The 19,678-nt window shown below is 45.9% G+C and overlaps 1 protein-coding gene and 1 long non-coding RNA gene across 3 annotated transcripts in view; one reads left to right on the forward strand and one right to left on the reverse strand.

Moving 5' to 3' along the window:
- Window positions 1–19,678, forward strand: part of LOC133465494 (uncharacterized) — a 59,949-nt gene that overhangs the window by 3,504 nt on the left and 36,767 nt on the right. For both annotated transcript variants that reach the window (XR_009784638.1, XR_009784639.1), the window contains exon 2: window positions 12,954–13,048. This is a non-coding gene — a long non-coding RNA (uncharacterized LOC133465494). The remainder of the gene's footprint in view (window positions 1–12,953; window positions 13,049–19,678) is intronic.
- Window positions 566–16,189, reverse strand: col1a1a (collagen, type I, alpha 1a). The gene is made up of 49 exons (XM_061748374.1): window positions 15,937–16,189; window positions 14,275–14,466; window positions 14,076–14,101; window positions 13,677–13,712; window positions 12,728–12,820; window positions 11,751–11,819; window positions 11,618–11,662; window positions 11,080–11,133; window positions 10,940–10,993; window positions 10,805–10,858; window positions 10,659–10,712; window positions 10,528–10,581; window positions 9,615–9,659; window positions 9,467–9,520; window positions 9,330–9,374; window positions 9,187–9,240; window positions 8,635–8,733; window positions 8,502–8,546; window positions 8,317–8,415; window positions 8,164–8,217; window positions 7,954–8,061; window positions 7,585–7,638; window positions 7,364–7,462; window positions 7,221–7,274; window positions 7,051–7,149; window positions 6,892–6,945; window positions 6,753–6,806; window positions 6,561–6,668; window positions 6,418–6,462; window positions 6,090–6,188; window positions 5,893–6,000; window positions 5,643–5,804; window positions 5,388–5,441; window positions 5,191–5,298; window positions 5,042–5,095; window positions 4,885–4,938; window positions 4,628–4,789; window positions 4,324–4,431; window positions 4,096–4,203; window positions 3,928–3,981; window positions 3,286–3,393; window positions 3,104–3,157; window positions 2,917–3,024; window positions 2,767–2,820; window positions 2,574–2,681; window positions 2,204–2,483; window positions 1,850–2,040; window positions 1,515–1,757; window positions 566–1,273 (listed from the first exon to the last, which is right to left on the reverse strand). Exons 1-49 carry the CDS (start codon window positions 16,016–16,018, stop codon window positions 1,127–1,129), a joined length of 4,347 nt encoding a protein of 1,448 aa, XP_061604358.1. The 5' UTR covers window positions 16,019–16,189; the 3' UTR covers window positions 566–1,126.

A 19,678-nucleotide genomic window follows, 5' to 3' on the forward strand; every position in this document is an offset into this window, starting at 1 on the left:
TCTTTCTGTGCATTTCAATGTTTTTTGGGGGTATGAGAAAACCCACCTCCAGAAAACAAGAAACAAATGACAACAGAGGTTTTGATGTTTTGATGAGGGTGAAGGAGGGGAAGGCTTTGGAAGAATTTGCTTGATTTACATGAGCAGAGGGGTTGAGAACAGAAATACAAAACTGAAAAAGAGAAGGTTTCATTTTAGGTGGTTTCATTTTAGCACCAAAAAAGGCCTCTGTCACATCACTGAGCTCAATAGTAAAGAACAGAAGAGACAAAGTGGATGTCGGGGACCCTAAACAAGAGAATAGCACCTGTTTTGTTTTGACTAAAGTGCCTCAATGACTCCACTGACCGCAGGCAAACACACTTCTTTCAAGCTTTTTTGAGGTAGCCATAGGATGTTCTTGAAAAGAAAAACAAGTTTTAAAGCCATGTTTCTCTGCTGGTGGTTTTAATGTGACTTTCGAAGACAAAAGGAACAAACAAGAGAGTCGCCACAACAGCAAAACAGAACGTGGTTTTGGGCAGGTGGAGAGCGGGTGGCACAACGACAAAGACAAACATGGCTGTCAGTTTCACCGTTTATTCATCAACACCTGAAACGTGGTACAAAGCAATCGGGTTCTGTCTGTCGGGGCTGTCCTTTCATTCCTCTCACCGCAGGGCGGGTGTATAAAAATACAAAAGTCACCTGTGTGTTTCTGTAAACTCCAGAGAGGCCTGGATGGGCTTGGTTGAAGAGGGGGGAGTCAATTTTTGACACTTTACAGAAGCATATATTATTTTCTTGTTGCCAGTGAAAATCTTCTCTATGGGATCCTCGGTGTTGGTGATGGTAAAAACAAGACAAAAACAAAGAGTCAGAAACAAACCCAAAAAAAAGTAGTGGTCCCAAGCACGACGATGCGAGCATTGCCGCATCACTGCCATCTTTGTTGAAGTGCAGGTTTTAGGCATGGTAGACCATTGGAACAACGGTCGTATAGTATCGCAGGATGATGAGTAAAAAGGGGCCAGATCAGAAAAATGTTTTGGTGGCTTTTTCTTTTTTTTAAGAGGGATGGTTGCTAGAAAAAAATAAAACACACACACTCACGCACCACAACATATTCAAGTCCAGATTTCTTTTTTTACAAGAAACAGACAGGTCCAACTTCAAGGCCAAACTCTTGGTCTGGAGCACCAACATCCATAGGAGCGATGTCAATGATGGGCAGGCGAGATGTTTTCGATGTCTTGTACTCAATGACTGTCTTGCCCCATGTACCGGTGTGTGACTGCAAGGAGAGAAAAGACATGGATAGGATCCTGTATCAGGGTGTGTGGGGAAATTCAACAAAGCCACAGTCGAAATATGTACAGTATATTTGGACATCATCGGCAGCCACTCCTGCACTGTTATTTCTCACTCCCTTTCTCTGTTCATTAGGTAGGAGAATTCTTGTGGCGATGTGGTGGCTTTCGCAAATAAGGTTCTTTTCCCTATAAAGAGCCACGGCTCCAAACAAATGTGCTCACCGTGCAGCCATCCTCGAGGACACTGTAGGTGAAGCGGCTGTTGCCCTCAGCTCTGATCTCAATCTCGTTGGAGCCCTGGAGGATCACAGCCTTCTTCAGGTTGCCAGTGGCAGCATCCATGTAGGAGATGCTGTTCTTGCAGTGGTATGTGATGTTCTGGGAAGCCTCAGTTGACATGAGACGCAGGAAGGTCATCTGGATGTTGACATCTTCTGGCAGAGAGCCCTCGCTGCCGTACTCGAACTTTGGTGAAAGCAGAGAGCAGAGGGCTTAGTATACATTATGATAGATAATCAAACGAGACGAAGGGCCTTGTTGGATTGAATGCGTTTTACCTGGAAGCCCTCGTTCATTGCCTCGCCAAACCAGACGTGCTTCTTCTCCTTGATGTTCTTGCTGACGTACCAGTTCTTCATGGCAACCTCACGCTGAGTCGGGGACACACAGGTCTCTCCGGTCTCCATGTTGCAGTAGACCTTGATGGCATCCTGAGTGCAGCCCTGGTCAGGGTCAATCCAGTACTCTCCTGAAGATGGAGGGGTACAAGAAGTTGTCAGAAATCCATCTCATATTTTAAAAGCCACAACACAGCATTTTCCACTCAAGTCTAATCTAAGTCTGTCTGTGTGTCTGTCTGGGCCACGAACACCATTACTACCTTTTGAATAAGCTGTGATAGAGAGACTCACCGCTCTTCCAGTCTGGGTGGCACATCTTGAGGTCGCGGCAGGTTCTGGCAGGGTTCTTGCGACTTCCGTCGGGGCTGCGGATCTGCTCAATCTGCTGGCTCAGGGTCTTCAGAGTGCTGTCCACCTCCAGGTCGCGGTCACGCAGAACGTTAGCGTCATCAGCGCGGTACATACGGAAGGGATCGGGAGCCTTCTCCTGGGGCTGGGCAAGGAAACCGAGGTCAAATCCGCCACCAGGGGCGCCTGGTGCTCCGGGAGCTCCGGGAGGTCCGGGAGGACCCTAAAAAGCAAAACAATGGGTGCAGAATGCTGCGTTAATACAGGTTTGGTGGTGCAGCTACTGTAGAACGCAACGTTAAGTGAGCCTTACAGAAGGTCCCATCTCGCCAGAGCGTCCACGAGGTCCAGGAGGTCCACTGGGACCAGGAAGGCCAGTCATACCATCCTTACCATGAGAACCAGCAGCTCCAGAAGCTCCCTGTGGAAAGCGAGAAAGCCAACCTTAAATCCCCTAAAGGAAAAAGTACAACACAAAACAAAGTTTCTTCTGTGTGTTAACTCACTCTAGGTCCAGCGGGTCCAGCAACACCAGCAGGTCCTGGCTCTCCAGCATGACCCTATGGGTGTACAAAGAAAACATTAGTTAAACCCTGAATGTGTAATTTTCCACGCTACACAAACAAATGTGTGGCCATGAGTGTTGAGTAACATACGGTGGGTCCAGGAGCTCCCTGCATGCCACTGAATCCTCTGTGTCCCTTCAAGCCTCTCTCACCAGTCTCACCGTTCTCTCCCTTGTCTCCACGAAGTCCAGCGGCTCCCTATGAGGAGATGACATGATTCACCTGATCTCTGTGTCCATTGTAGAGCTCGATTGCTCGTGCTCATCACGCTACTTACAGCGGGGCCACGAGATCCAGCAGGACCAGCAGGGCCAGCAGGGCCAGCAGCTCCCTGGAATATACCAAATTAGCTGTCATGCAGCAACATACTTCACATTCATATCTTTTTATTTCTCAACTTCAGTAATCATTGTGTACAAACATAGCATTAAGTTGATGTGAAAGACACTTTTCACTCACAGTCTCTCCACGGTCACCGTTCTTTCCAGCAGGTCCGACGGGTCCAGGGGCACCAGGGGATCCGGGGGCACCAGGAGCTCCAGCAGGCCCAGACTCTCCACGGACTCCCTAAATTGTTCCACATGATCATCTCAGTTACTCTCTCTTTCAAACAAATGTAGCATCCTTGATGTTGTAATAGCAGGTGGCCAATCTGCAGACGTGCTGAAATAGTTCACCATTCTGTAGTATTAGAACTGTTGGACTTTTTGTACCATATACAGTATCTTGTTCAGTGACAGAGCGGAGCCATGGCCTAGCCCTGCTAACTTAGGTCAAAGCAAGGCAAAGCAAGGCAAGGCAAATTGATTTATATAGTGCATTTCATACACAAGGTAACTCAATGTGCTTTACAAGATTAAAAGCATTTTAAAGAGTAAGAGGCAGGGTACACTCTGGATTGCGTCCCAATCAAATGAATGAATATGAATGTCTCACCAATTGGGAATTGAGCTGTGGTTAGCTTAAAGTAGCTATGTATGTGATGATGCAAATGGTCGGCTTGCAACTTGGGTCGCCGCAGTCCGGTGTTGTGAGTCGCGCTATCCAATTGCTTTCCGATTGCCAGCACATATTGTTTGTAGCGATGTCCTCTGAGCTCACCTTGGGTCCAGCAGATCCATCACGGCCAGCAGATCCCTCATTACCAGGGGAACCCTAAACAGAGACACAAGACAGATCAACTGTGTTATACTGTCAAAGCACTGACATGCATACACACGGGAGTTTGACAAACAACTTAAGTGTACAAGTACTACTTTCTTGTCATACCTCACGTCCGGTCTCTCCAGCGGGTCCAGCCAGTCCAGGGGGTCCCATTGGTCCAGGAGGTCCACGCTCACCAGCGGGGCCAGCAGCTCCCTGCTTTCCGGACTCTCCCTGTGGGTGACATGTCAATTGTGCAATCAGTTACAATAGCCTAATAGCCTTTCTAACTGGATCCTCTCTGAAAGAATGATGTCTTGTTAACTTTGGGACTAAATAATAGTATGAGCTTACAGAAGGTCCAGGCAGGCCGGGGAAACCTCTCTCTCCTCTCATTCCAGACAGACCGACAATACCACGCTGTCCACTGATACCCTGAGGTCCAGAAATACCAGCACTACCCTGCAAAAGATTGCAGAGGTTAAGTGTTAGACAGGCAGGTGTGGGGTGGAAGAAATCACCAGCACATAGACTCAAAATTACGCTTAATACTTGCGAGCAAGGTTAGTAAAAATCGAACAGGAAGTTGTAAGTTGGGGGCCTTATTACGGTCATGATTTTGAGGTGTAGGTTTTATGGTAAAGTGAAAATAACTTACAGGAGCACCATCGGCACCAGGGCTACCCTTCTCACCAGCAGGACCAGGGACTCCTGCAGCTCCAACTTCACCAGGGCGACCAGCAGGTCCGGTGTCACCGCGGTTTCCTTTGGGTCCTTCCTTTCCACCGGGTCCAGAAGGCCCAGGAGGTCCAGCATTGCCCTTTTCAAAACAAAAATAGAATACACTTATCCGTAAGGTTCTGCACCACCCGACATGCTGTCACATTGATGTGCTAACATTCACTATAGACTTACAGAGGGGCCAGGTGGTCCAACTCTGCCAGCAGCACCAGGGAAGCCAGTAGCACCCTTGGTAAGTACAAATATGGTTCATTAGAAGGGCAAAAGTAAATGTGAATTTTACGGATGAGGATGATGCGAAGGCCTCAGAACAGTAACAATTCTAACTCACAGGAGATCCAGCAGGTCCGCGACCTCCCTTGGGGCCAGTGTTTCCAACGGGACCCTGAATGAACCCAGTATACAGTTGTTCAGCATGGGAAAACTACGGTAATAACAGGCATCCAATACAATGATGATTGATGGTTTTGGTTTATAAACCTGGGGTCCAGGGGCACCAGTGGGTCCAGAAGGACCAGGAGCACCAGCATCACCCTTAGCACCATTGTTACCAGCCTCTCCCTTAGCACCAATAAGACCATCAGCACCCTAAAAGTTGATGATGAGGAAAAGGTTAGGTTGAGCATTCAAACAACAGGACATGTCTGTGAGGGAAGCCAGACTGTTTATGAACTTACAGGAGGTCCAGCAAATCCAGCAGGTCCAGGTGGTCCTGCCTCTCCACGCTCACCCTATGAAAGAGGAAGAGAAGGTTACAGAACTTTAGAAGAAGAAGGTGACAGAGGTATGAGAAGATGATGAACTGAAGCTTCTTCTGCTCTTGGATGGTCTAAAGAGAATTAGTACATCAGCATGTCTAATGATGTCAAAGGGAGAGTTGGACGAGAGGCGGCACTGTTTCATTAGAGGGATGAAGACAAGAGGTAACTCACAGGGCCTCCACGGGCTCCAGCAGATCCAACAGGTCCAGCGGGGCCACTCTCTCCCTTGTCTCCGGTGGCTCCAGCAGGTCCGGGAAGTCCAATAGCGCCACCCATACCACGAGGACCATCTTTGCCAGGAGCTCCATCAGTGCCCTTAAGTCCTTGCTCACCCTGGAAATGAGAGAAATAATCGTGCATGAGATTCTGATACAACTGGAGCTTTCTGTAGGTGGAATCTGATGGTGGTGTGACAACTCACTCTATCTCCTCTCAGTCCTGGAAGACCGCCGGCACCACGCTCACCAGGCATTCCCTGCAGTCCAGGTGGGCCCTGAGCTCCGGGGGAACCAGGTGCTCCAGCATCTCCCTAAAATAGATAGAAGGACATTAAATGATTAAATAGAATAATTACTCAAGGCAGAGTCAAAAACATCCTTCAACCTCTGCCAAGATTACCTTAGAACCCTCGTTTCCAGCAGATCCAGGGGATCCACGGGCACCATTAGGTCCGATGGCACCAGGGGCACCACGCTCACCGGGGAAACCTCTGTCGCCCTGAAGTAGAGGGGTAGCACAAAGTTAGGACATGCTCAGCTGTAGCTAAATTTAATATGGGCTATTTTCTGATTGGTTGGATTTAAAGGGCTTTGGGCAAATCTAATCCAAAAGGCAACATTCGGCCAAAAGAGAGTCCAGAATGTCCTCAGTGCGCTAATTTTGGTTTTACACATAAAACATCTCAGCCATTACAGCCTGTTGTCAGGTATTGGTGATTGTGACTTACTCTAGAACCAGCAACTCCTGTGACTCCAGCCTCTCCGGGCACACCCTAAATTACAGAAAGAGTTAAATTCGTTAGTCCATTAAAAAAATAATAATAATAATTATACTGCCTAAAAGAGTGATCACACTAAATTAATTCTGCACCTGCTCTCCGGACTTGCCAGTCTCACCAATGGCACCCTGGGGTCCTGGAAGTCCCTGGAATCCTGGAGGTCCGGCAGGTCCTTGCTCACCTCTCTCACCAGCAGGTCCCTGAGAAGGGCAAAGGAAGGAACGTTAGAACCAAGATTGAGCAGGTCCCCTTCGGAACTTCGGTTAAAGTGTGCATCTACTTACGTTAGCTCCGGCAGGTCCCTGAGCGCCAACCTCACCGTCCTTTCCAGCGGCACCCTAAATAACCAAAGATGTGGTTTTTGCGTGTCTAGCTAGCTTCTGTATATAACAAGGACCGAAGAGAGTGTCACAGAGAACTTACAACAGGGCCAGTAGGTCCCATCACTCCTCTCTCACCGGACTTTCCAGCATCGCCCTATAGACAAGTGGTGGGGGAAAAAAAGTCAATTATAAGAGACCTCTCAACAATGATCCAGATAATTTCATGCATCTGATCAAGTTGGTATGACTCGGTACTTACAGCGGCTCCCTTAGGTCCGGGGAATCCCATGACACCAGGCTGGCCTCTGGCTCCAACTGAGCCAGGGGGTCCAGGGCGGCCATCTTGTCCAGGGGCACCCTGATGTAGTATATTCATTCGATCATTGTGCACTCAATTCAAAGTCTGAGTGTATTAAAATGTGAACTTACAGTAGCTCCCATCTTGCCATCGGGTCCAGGGCTGCCAGGGCTGCCAGTCATACCCTAAAGGTCAAACACATATGTTCAGATGATGACACGGGCAGTAAAGAAATCCTTTCGTGTATAATAAATAACGAGCAGCGACGTCTTACCTTAGCTCCGGGCAAACCAGCCTCACCAGTGCGGCCGGACTCACCAGTGGAACCTTTAGGTCCAGCAACACCAGGGGCACCGCGCTCACCAGTGGCACCCTAAGATTGTCAGGGGGACAACAAATATTTGAACACAAACAAATGACTTCAACAGAAAACAAACCATATTGACAGTAGTGAGTCAAAACGCTGTGTATTAATTGTTTATGTGTTTTACTTACTTTGGGTCCAGAAGCGCCATCAGCACCAGGGAAACCACGACCGCCAGTTCCACCCTGTAGAGCGGAACAAACAAAGCTTACATTTTTAAGTTAGGTTAATCCAAAATAGAAATGAATGGCTTGTGTATTTGTTAATTATAGATGATGTTTTGTTCATGAAGTTACAGGAGGCCTTTTTATTAATGACCTGCAGGGGGCACTAGAATGTTTGTGTATGTAGTACATATGATATTCAATGATGGTGGTATTCCTGTGCAATATTTTGATGTTCCCTGTGTTTGTTGGGTACTATTCCCATATACCCTGTGATTAGGTATAAGGACATCATACACGATTGTGATCCATTTGAAATTTTGCTATGATGCTTACGCGCTCGCCAGGAACTCCACGGACTCCAACGGGACCGGGCTCTCCTCTGGATCCTCTCTTGCCCTCCTCACCAGAAGATCCTGAAGGTCCTGCAACTCCAGGTGCACCCTGTATGATAAAAATGCACCGACAAATTTGAGTGAGCCCGTTACATACGGTACTTGCGTGTGCTTCTATGAGATGCAAACAAGTTGATGGTGGTGAACTTACAGCCTCTCCCTTGGCACCAGGCTCTCCCTTGCTTCCGGGGCCACCGGCCTCACCCTGAGACAAACAAATGAGCAAACATAAGAAAACAAGACTGAAAACAAATAAACAATAATCAAGAGCGATCATCATCTGTTTTGCAAGCGCTTTACTCACAGTGTTACCCTTGGGTCCGGGGGCACCAGCAGCACCTTGGGGTCCTGAGGGTCCACGGGGTCCGGGGAATCCGGGAGCTCCAGCAACTCCAGCAGCACCCTGCAGGGGGCAGCGCATGCTTTACTATCAGATCTGAGTCTCAGCAGCAAGTTATTAGCGCCTCTAGCATCACATTGCTTACTTACAGGGAGTCCCTTAGCTCCAGCAACTCCATCAGCTCCAGGGTTACCCTGAAAGGATGAAAAAAAAATCAAAAAGTCTTTTTTTTGGACTCTTTTAGGTCCAAGACCATCATAGAGGGATTCTTTTTTTACTTACAGAAGCTCCGGCAGCACCAGCGGGTCCAGGATTACCGGGCTCACCACGGGCTCCACCGGGGCCCTCGGGTCCACGAGAACCCTGAGCTCCAGACTCACCCTGAAAAGGGCGTAATGTGATTAGAAAATACGCTCCAAAAAAAATCTCATCTTCAACTTAAACGCAAACCGTATGATGAGACCTGATTGTAGAGCTATCATAATTACAATGAAATGATCAATAATACATATTCTCAAGTATCAAGAGGGTGCAAATATACACAAAATACAGTAGCATTTCTCAAAAGGCACAGCTGATATTTCCCCAAAGTTTCCACAATTTAAATCTTTATATAAAACCTAATAGATGAATTATGAGTAACATGATCTCTCAGCACATGGTAATATCATACACATTTCTTTAACTCTTCGGTCAACCAAATGCAAAGCCCCTAAACAACAAGCTATCTGCACCCCTTCCAATGTCACCCAGCTTTGCAACTTCCTAAAAATCTAAAAACTACCTCTCCTAAGGAGAATGAAATGAACCAGGTACAAAGTGTTGTGTCTGTACCTTGGCTCCAGGGCCACCGGGGAATCCAGGAGGTCCAGCGGGGCCAGTGGAACCCTGAAGAGAAACAATAAATCCATCATATTCAGACAAATGTGCGGGACAGACAATCAAATCGGAGAGTCGGATTTAAAATGCACACTTACGGGAGGTCCGGCAGCACCGGCGGCACCGTCGTTACCACGAGCACCCTGCAGCACAACGATAAGCGAGTTTGGCTCCAATCTTGCGCTGTGATCAATTGATTGAACGATCGCGTAAAAGAAAAGGTTCAGGGACTCACAGCAGCTCCAGCAGGGCCAGCGCGACCTCTCTCACCAGGCAGACCGCGGGGTCCCTGAAAGTCGAGGAAAATTGGGATTTAATCCGTGTGACTTGGCAACATCTGGAAGAGAATCCAATATATCTATATTTATATTTTTTTAGCTCACCATAGCACCAGGAGTTCCGTTCTCACCAGCATTTCCAGTCTCTCCCTAGAGTCAAACACAGGTTGGGTAGACAATGTATGTCTGAAAGTGCAATTTCCTTATAAAGGTAATATGTTGTTACTGTGGCTAAAATCAAGTGAAATTAAAGACGACTTTACATCAAACCCTTCCATAACTGCTGCTAATACCAATACAGTACTACGACCACATTGCGGTTGGTATAACAGACTCTTGCTTTCCTATTACAGATACAAATACTATACGTATTTCTACTTGCCTTCTTTAGGGCTATCTGATTGTAAGTCTGCATTGGTTTACAAAATGGTAAACGCTAAATCTCTCCATTGTCATACTGTATGTTCAACATGACATCTTTTCTCTTCTCTAAGTTCAAATTCAAGTACTTTCAGATCAAGTTTCAAGCTTTTCCCAAAATACCTTTTATGGCTTTATAGGATACAAATATAAACATACTCAAAAGAATCATTTTCCTTTGTCACAGTAGCCATTTTATAGCGCAAGGTATCGTGTTTAGTTACACCAAACGAAGTGCTCTGCTCCTCACTATCGGCAGGAGAGCAGAACCATTTGGGCTATGAAGGTAATGACAGTTAGTCCTGTTTTAATGAAATATAATGGGATGTATAATTATATATATATATATATACTGTCAGTATAAATACTGTAGAAAAACAATAATTAGTGATTAAAAATTCAATGCCTCATGTGCAGGTGAATTCACTACCTTTGTCTACTGTTAAGTCAGGCATTGGTTGTGAAAGCAATAGCTGCAATTTCAAGCGCTTTGGAACAGTTCATCCAAAATTGCAGCAAAATGAAAACTCAAGCGTCGTCAAGAGTTCCAACCCGATAGCGTGTTTCCGTGCGAGCCAGCAATCAGATAGGCATTTACCTTAGGTCCAGCAGGGCCAGAGTCTCCCTTGGCACCATCCAGACCACTGAATCCCTGAGGACAAGCAAAGATTCACACGTCAAGTGGAATCAAGAAAATCGCTTTGAATTTTGCTGAGTTTTTGTACTCACTCTGTGTCCCTTGATGCCGGGCAGACCGGGGGTTCCGGGGAAACCGCGAGCTCCCTGGGGTACGAAGGATGTCGAGAGCTTGTTAACGCGCCTCTTTTGCTGACCCGATGTCATTCACGTGAGGTGTGTTGGCACCGGTGACTTACCTGAGCGCCGGCGGGTCCGCGCTCACCACCACGACCCGGCTTGCCAGATTCACCCTGGTGTTAAAAGAAGTCGAAAAATGTTGAAGTGACGCACGATGAAGCGAGGCGACTCGAGACGAGATTCGGGCGACTTACGTCCTCTCCGTTCTTGCCAGTGGGGCCGGCGGGTCCGCGCTGTCCCATGGCTCCCTGCGGAGAACAACGATTACGCATCAAAAGTCAGAAGTGCGTCGTCAAGTCACATTCGTTTTGGTTGCCGTATTTGGAGTACTCACAGCAGGTCCGGCCTCTCCAGACTCACCAGGGGGACCGGTGAATCCCTGAGGGCCCTGAGCAGAGGATACAAAAGCACTGTTAACAGGGCTGTAATACACACGTTTTATACTGCAATCACAGTGTAGCCACTTCAGCTAATGTCAGTTGTCTCTGTAGTTATCTTGACATCAAGAGGTGTGGTGTGTTCATGGCAATAACAAACCATGGCTTTGGAATTCACACTAAAAGATGTATGACATACAACAATTGTGTTTGTTTGGTGTTACCCGCATGCTGTTTTGTTTGCTTATAGATGACATGCGTGTTTACTGCAGTTGCCATATCAACACTATATACTATCATTGTTCCGTTTTATACCCAAAAGGAACTAAAGGTGGTGAAAGGCAGAACATGCACCATGTTTGGTAAATGAGCCGCCCGTTGCGGGAGATTCTTTGTTTCACTTGGAAATGGACTGAAGTGGGGCTTTTATGTTGATCATTTAGTGTGCATATCTCTGTTATTTTATATGAAGGAGGAAGGAAGTTGTGTCCTTACGCTAGCACCAGGAGATCCAGGGGCTCCACGAGGTCCCATTGGGCCCTGGAAAAGGGAAATCAGTGAGGTTAGAGCCTTTGTGGCCATTGGGATAGAATAAAAGTGTGCATGTGTGTGTTGGTGAAAGACTCGCCATGGGTCCAGGAACAGGCATGACAGGAGACTTGTCCTCATAACCGCTAGACATTTGAGGGGAGAAGTTCTGCAAGACAATTGAGCCACGCATGTTAGATGTTTTACACACATACGCCAATGGCAAACTCTAGCCATTAAGTTGCACAGACATTTACAGTACGCAAATGTTAATGTTGCTTCCCGATGGCTGCTTGTCCATCGGGATAGAAATGATTGGTTATTACCATGAATCCATTTGTTTATTGCCATACAGTTTGCTAGTTTTCAATGAATTCAGTGCGTACCACATCCTATTGTTTTCTCACATTATTGCCTTACTTTACGGTGTAGTGTGTCAGTATAGATCTAAAAATAGATACAAAAATCTCTGCAACGGTCACACGTTTCTCTTTTTCTATTGACATCTCATTAAATGTTAATATTGATAGAAAACAAGTACAACAAAATCAATATTAGTATAGTCTTGCAGCATGACTTTAACGAGGCTTGGATATGAAGAACATGGTGATCGTTATTAAAGTGTGCCGATATTGGAAGAGAGAACCAACTGGGTTAGCCTAGCATTACAATTCAACATAAATTCTACATACAAAAACAATAATTCTGTTTTTTTATCGACCACTTCACAATGTGACTTACTGTTTGCAAGTATTATGCTTGAATAAAAGTTGATGCATGACAAATGGATAATAGTGTCTCAAGTTTAACTGACTAATGGTTTGTTTTTACTTAACATAACCTCCCACTATTTTGCTGTGATTGTGCAATACCATAATCATAATAATAATAATATGATGATGATGATTAGTATTAATATAGAAAATGGTGCTGACACGTGTGACTTCATGTTGACTCTACTATTTGTAAACAAGCGCCAAATGGCCTTCTTGCATAAATTGCGGTATTGCATTCATAGTCTCTCAACACAAAAGTATCAACAACAACAAAAATCAAGAAGTAAGTCTCTTGACTTACTCCACCGAGGCCAGGGGGTCCAGGGGGGCCGGGAGGTCCAGGCAGACCGGGCTGGCCGGGGATACCATCGTTACCAGAAGGACCGACGGGACCCTGCAGGGGGGAAGATAAAAACGAGGGGCTTAAAAGTCAACCTAAAAAATACAACATTGTTATGGCAGGAAGATTCATTGTTCAATCTGCCATTCATCATTTATCGATTGAAAGCTTTTTATTCTCTTTCCAGTGACGAAAACAACAATAATCCTCGATGAGATCGGACGCCAATGACGGAGACCATGTGACCATGCGGGTCATGTGACCGTGAGAAACAGGAACTAGGTAAGAACTGTTAAGAAACAATTCAGGGATGCAGTATTCATAATAATCTCCACAACCTAAATCAATTGCACTATGTAAATAATAATTACAAGTATTCTGAAAACAAATCCCTGAAACTATGACACCAAAATAAAACATAATGCGCATTTTCCAATCTGTGGCGATAGCAACCAAAATGCCAGCACTTTCTAGAGATGTAAATAATCACTGGAATAAACAAATAACTCAAATACAGCTCCCAAGAGATTTTTCTATGAATGACATTATTTTAACAATTCAATGTTAGCTCCCGCTAATTTTCAAACACATCCAGGCTTCAGCTCAGCTCGGCGTCCATGTATTCATTGACGGACATTCAAGCTATACAAACTCCTCTAGCAAAAAAATGCTTCCACTGAAGCTTTCACGTGATTTTTCAAGCACATGACGCCGCTTAAAAGCAAACGAGGCCAACACTTGAACGCAACTCAATGGGATTTTCCGCTTAAGCTTCTGAGTTTTGTATTACATTGAATTATCTCAGCCTTCACGACAAAATGGAAACACATCTGCAGTTCCGATGTCAATGCACACGCATGCGAGCGAGACCAAAATAAGAGCTGACAAGTGGACGAGAGAGTGCACTTACCCTCTCTCCTTTAGGTCCACGGTCTCCCTTGGGTCCCTTCAAGGGGGGAAATCAAAGACAAAAGTGTTTTAGCAAAGGACACATCTAAAGTCAATGAACTCATAATACGAATCACTCATCACAATATGATTGATGTGATTTAAATCCAGTAACGTACTTGTGATTGGGAAAAATGAATGAACATTATCTTACATTTTAGAACAGTAGGTAGAGATACGTACATGAATGTAAACCATTCATCAATCAAAACAACCAATATTCAAATCAAGTCGTGTTTGTTTATGATTTTTTTTATATGCAAAAAAGATATGATTGAATTTACAGTAATGCTTTACACAATAGTTTTGAAGAACAATATGTACCAATTATAGTCATGTAATCATTTGATCAAGTATTTACCTCGACCTGAGATTGACCCTGGTAGCCTGCAGACAGACAAATGTGAAGTTAGTTGACACCATTTCTTTTGTAAATAGTGGGGCTTAGTTACAGGTTGTTAACAATTATTTCATATTTTACAGTCGTTGCAGTGTAAAAATGAAAATTCTGATAATGTGTATAGGATATGTTTTGGGGGAGAAATGGATGGTTGTAGTACCGTCGTCGGGGCAGATGGGGCAGCACTCGTCATGGGGGATGACGGGGTTGGGGCAGTCGGTTGTGTCCTCGCAGATGACCTCATCGCACATCACGGTGCCGCTGTCGCACACGCAGATCTGGCACGGCTCGGGTTTCCAGACATCACGGTCCGCAAACACCTGGCCGTCTAGGGTGCAGCTTCCGCTCGCGACTGCAGGGGGCGACAGAGGGGCACACGCAGGTGAGACATTCCACATGTGAGCCAGTAAGAAATAACAACGGAAATAAATCAACTCATCAACTAGTATCCCATGAAATAATAATGTAGCACTGTAAGTACCTACTCCAAATTGGTATCTAGTTTTAAATTCATGAGAATGAGTTTGAAAAGTAGGATCATTACATGCCTATATGTGGCTAACCAAAGCAGAATGCAGGTAACATGATCGATGTGGGAGGGAGCAAGTGTGGAAAAAACATGTCAGCGCGTGATTTGAACGGATAATAATATGAAAGTGCCGCAATACTGCAACATTTAAATGCGTCACGTTTCTCAACCAAATCGCTGATTTCTTAGCAAAACAAAAAACTGGATAAATCATCTCCTAGAATACCAGAGAGGTGATCTCAGAGCATTCGGCAGGCTGCGGGCTTGGCAGCAGCTGCTGGAAACACTTTAGGACATGTGTTTGCAATCAGAGCACCAAAAAGGAAAGGGGGGTGGGGGGGGGGGGGCACAAGGGGTGAAAACGCTGCGTCCAGATGCGTGCAAGGTGCACAGAGCAGCCGCTAGGTGGCGCTGTAAGACTGACAACTCTCATCTACTTCAATCAGCAAGTTCTACGACGAACTCAAGACGAGCCACATCTGGAGCATTGAATTTATGCTCCTTAGTTCTTGTTTCCTGAGCTTAGTCGACATTACAGAGAGAATCACACTTGAGTAACTTTGACTTTTCACTTTTTAGTCGGACAAACAGGACACAAGATGAGAACCCATGTTTCCTGCAGACAAGACTCCGCCTGCTCACCTGCGCCTTTTCCACCCAAAGTCTCAGTGTCCTTCAGCTGGCTGGCTCCAAAAATGGGCCTCAGGCAGTGTTTAGTTTGCCACATCAATCAAACGTCTCCCATATTGAAGCCATGTCTCCTTGAAGTAAAGGAATATGCGACACTGACTGGAGGTCAAGCGTGTTTCAGGCCTATCTGCGTACCGAACGTTGCAAATGTGTGTGCGTCTTATAAAATACACCGATTTGAATCGAGTGATCTAAAGCAACTGATGATTGAATTTGGTAAACCGCGCTTGGCTGGGAGTCTATGCTAGGAACCCCTGGCCTGGAGGAAAGCTTGGAAAACCTGCTGCGACTTGCTTTGCATGCATGAGGGTGGGGGCGGGGGGGCAGGGAGACTAATGCGAGGAGAAGAGAGAGGGGCCTCCCTGCGATGCCCGTTGCATTACGCAAACCTTACCCTAGCCTGCATCTATCATCTAGCTCTCTCGTGGAAACAACGTGTGCATCGAAGTTGCCACATCGAACGCAAACGCTTTCCTTCCTCCCTGTCTAGATCTAATCCGTCACGCACGTCCACATGAAGAGAAAATATCCATTTTCCAAAATGGAAAAAAAAAGGTCGCTCGAGAAGCTCCACAAAATCAGTGACGAGATGATGAGACTTACGGTCGTCCTCGGCCTGTGCTCTCACCAGAAGCACCGCTGCGCTGAGCAGCAGCGCCAGCCGCAAATCCACAAAGCTGAACATATCTAGATGCCTCTAGACATGTAGACTCTTTGAGGCAAGAGAGGAAAAAGTTGGGGGTGTCTTCTCTTTCTGCTACACTCCACTCATACACGGGTGTTTGGGCAGGGTCCGCTTGTTCCACAGTCCTCCTGACCCCAGCAGAAAACTCCCTACTGCCTACACTAACTTTCCACCAGGGTTTTTATATGGGAGTCCACACTGGGAGGCGCTGGGACTGGAGCGACTGGGACGCACCCTCATTACCCTTTTGCTGCAGCTCACGTTTAGGGAAGACAAGAATGGACCCCTCCCTCAAAGGAAGGGAAAAAAAACAGATGAAAAGAAAGAAATGGAAGAAAAAAAAGAAGGTCCCTCCTTGTATAATTCCACAGCAGAAGTTTGGATGAAGAGAGGAGAAGAGGAAAAGGGGGTTGAGAGACGGAAACCTGATCCTGAAGAGCATCGGTTCGTTGGAGGAAGATCTCCTCCTCCTCCTCCTCCTCCAGCAGCAGCCGCCGCAAGTTTATTCCAGACTTTCTTTCTGGGTCTGATCTACTTCCTGATTCACATCGACTTCAGTTGCGTCTTGTGAAAGTCAAGAGTGTTCACATTATCCTGGTTTACTCGACAAGCTCCTGCTCACATTGCAGTCCCGGTGCATGCAAAATCCTTTGGACTGTATCTTGAGTTTTTCCCGGTCTGGAGACGATCGAGTATCTTTTTTTCTGATGTGTAACACCCACTCATTTGAATCAGACATTAAGAGATCATAATGTGCCCCAGGAATCCTCAATGATTGGAAATAACAATATAAATAAGCATTTTCCCAGGAGGACTGCATTTTATAGCGGCAATCATGTTGCTCAAGCTTCTGTTTCTCTTCTGAGGTTTGTTGCGAGTCACCTCTTGATCATATGGACTGAAGTTAACCAAATCCCCATTTAAGTAAGAGGCTGAAGTTAGCCGCCATGGAAAAAGTTCAGAGAATTGCTAGTGTGCCCTCGCTCATCTGCCTTGAAGAAGTTTCTAGGATCATCTAGATGATCTATCTAATATCAGTATATTCATTGTTTCTTCTCACGCAAATAGCCTTGTTTAAGACTGACTGGATTATCTCACGGAGCGACATGGATTGTTTCCTACTTAGCGCCGTGACGTGGCCGTAAAAATTCCTCGATTGGACTAACGGCTGACGTAGTGCGACTTAAGTGGGAAGACAGGATCAGTTCACACACACAAGGACCACAAATATTTCAATTCCTCTTCTCAAGTCCTATCGGGCTCGAGCAACATTTCCAATTGGACCCGAGAGAATCAGACCACTGAAATTCATCGATTGTGACCAAATGCAGATATTTGTGTGTGTTTTAGGTACTGCGAAATTGAGGGCGTCGCCAACATTATGATGAATGTGAAACGCCCTTTTTATGGCTTCTCCTTCTCGCCCCCTCCCACCACCACCTTCAGAAGGTGGCGTTCAGGTGAGCTGTAATTAAGCGGAAGCCAGCCATTACGACGGAGCAGATGAGCTGCAGGGAGACGGGCGGCAGACACGTTGCACAGTTTGAAGCTGGCCAACAACTTCTGGAAGTCACTCCTCCTCCTCCTCCTCCTCCTCCTCCTCCTCGCTTGCTTTCTCTGCCCCTCTCTCTCTCTCTCTCTCTCTCTTCTCCTCTCACACACAGCAGATACCTTCGCATTATCCATGTGTCTGCCTGTTCCTTTTTTTTTTTTAACTTACTGGGAGGAGGATGGAATGCGATCTGCCTTTCTGGAGGAAAGAAGGCAGGCAGAAGAAGAACAAGAAGTGCCACCTCATCGTTGCCTGATTCGACCTTCGCTCAGCTGTGTGAGCGTCACAAAGCAACACGATCGTTCACACGCAATCTTGGTTAACTGAAGCGTCCCCAAAAAAGTACAATTGAACAGTCAATGCCACATTTTCTCATCTTACAGTATCTTAAAGCTGTCTACACGTCATCACATCTTAACAGTTTGAGTTCAAATCCATCAAAATAAACAACTACATAATTGTCCAAGTACCAAACAGTGTCATGAGAGAAGGAGGAAGGAGACATGAATTCTACGTCTTCTCATTGCATCTTATCATTATATGATATGATATATATTCAATTCTTGTGACTGTACATCGTATTCAAATGAACAAGGCTACAAACATCCATACTTTTACAACGATGCCCTTCACATGGGAACGGTTGGCTCTATCTTGGCGTATCTTGAGGCCCGCTGTGCGTGTTTGCCAATTTCTGCACCAAGATGGCGTTCCGGCGCAGCGAGCGTGTGTCCTTCGACGTGCGGGCCGCCGTAGTGACATTTTGGTGGTAGAATGCTGATCTCAACTTACACCTTCTGAGACCACGTCGAACTTTTGCTGCAGCGAGTCTGACCCAATTTGGATGCATTTGATCGGGGCACAAGCAGACAGATACGCGAGCTTCGCGGACGTGTCGTGGATGTCAGGTGTATATCATTCCGAAATATGTGAACAGCGAGCATCCAACCATCGAACCCTCTGTATCTTTGTAGAAATCTATTCATTCAACGCATTATTATTATTATTATTATTGTTATTTTATTTTTATTTTTTTAAATCATCCCACTGACCGGCACGCAGCTTTGGGAGGCAGACGAACAATCGCGGATGGGGATAGAGACATATTTAAGTCGCCAGCGTTGCTCTTATTCTGTATTTAATGAGGGCACCCGCTCACATTTTTCTGTTGCCACGCCGGCCGAGAGCAGCGGAAATGCCCCAGTCGAGCACGGATCGCCGGTCCGCAGAGAGACGTCTCCACGCCGTAGTCATTGCACCGCGTTTAAAGGGAATGAGAGAAGCCGCTGTGATTGGCCACGACTGAAGTCGACTGTGTTTACTCCTACAATGCCGTAGACCTTTGTTAAAATACGCCAGCTGCGCGCATTTGCCAAATTACAAAAACCTGGTCTAGCACGCTTCCTTGCAAAGTTACGCCACATGCCATACTTGATTTATAAAATGTCTTCCTATTCGCAGAGGTGGGACCAAGTCAGTGCTTTGAAAGTCACAACGCAAGTCTCAAGTCTTCACCCTCAAGTCCCGAGGCGACTATATAAGTCCGAGTGGTGTATACAATACACAATCAATTTGGTCTACATTTATTAAATCACATATTGATTTTCAACGTTTATCTGGCGAATCGATGACAACACAGAATTGCTCGTAGCTGCGGTCCCTCAAAGGGTTCATGATGCGTAGATACGGTGTCGCCGTGCTTCTTTTAGCATGCGGACTTTATGTACAGTGGATATAAGCAGTCCACACACTCCTGTTCAAGCGCCGGGTTTTTGTAACATAAAATATGACACACATTGCTCATCACCCAAAGAACACCATACCTACAGTGAAGAATTATCGTGATTTTACAAAAAGATGAACGAGTTCACATAGAAAATGAACATTCCCAACACTGGGCAAAAATCCCAACACATTTGGTTCACACACTTTCAGTGTACTTCCATAAACCAACGCTCACATATATCCATCCATCCATTTTCTGAGCCGCTTCTCCTCACGCGGGTCGCGGGCGTGCTGGAGCCCATCCCAGCTGTCATCGTTGCTGTTGCTAAGTGTCATCAACAAAAGAAAAAAGATTCCTCAAGAATGCAGGAAGAAAGAAGCGT

This window comes from Phyllopteryx taeniolatus, chromosome 16 (assembly GCF_024500385.1).
Source record: "Phyllopteryx taeniolatus isolate TA_2022b chromosome 16, UOR_Ptae_1.2, whole genome shotgun sequence".
Lineage (NCBI taxonomy): Eukaryota > Metazoa > Chordata > Actinopteri > Syngnathiformes > Syngnathidae > Phyllopteryx > Phyllopteryx taeniolatus.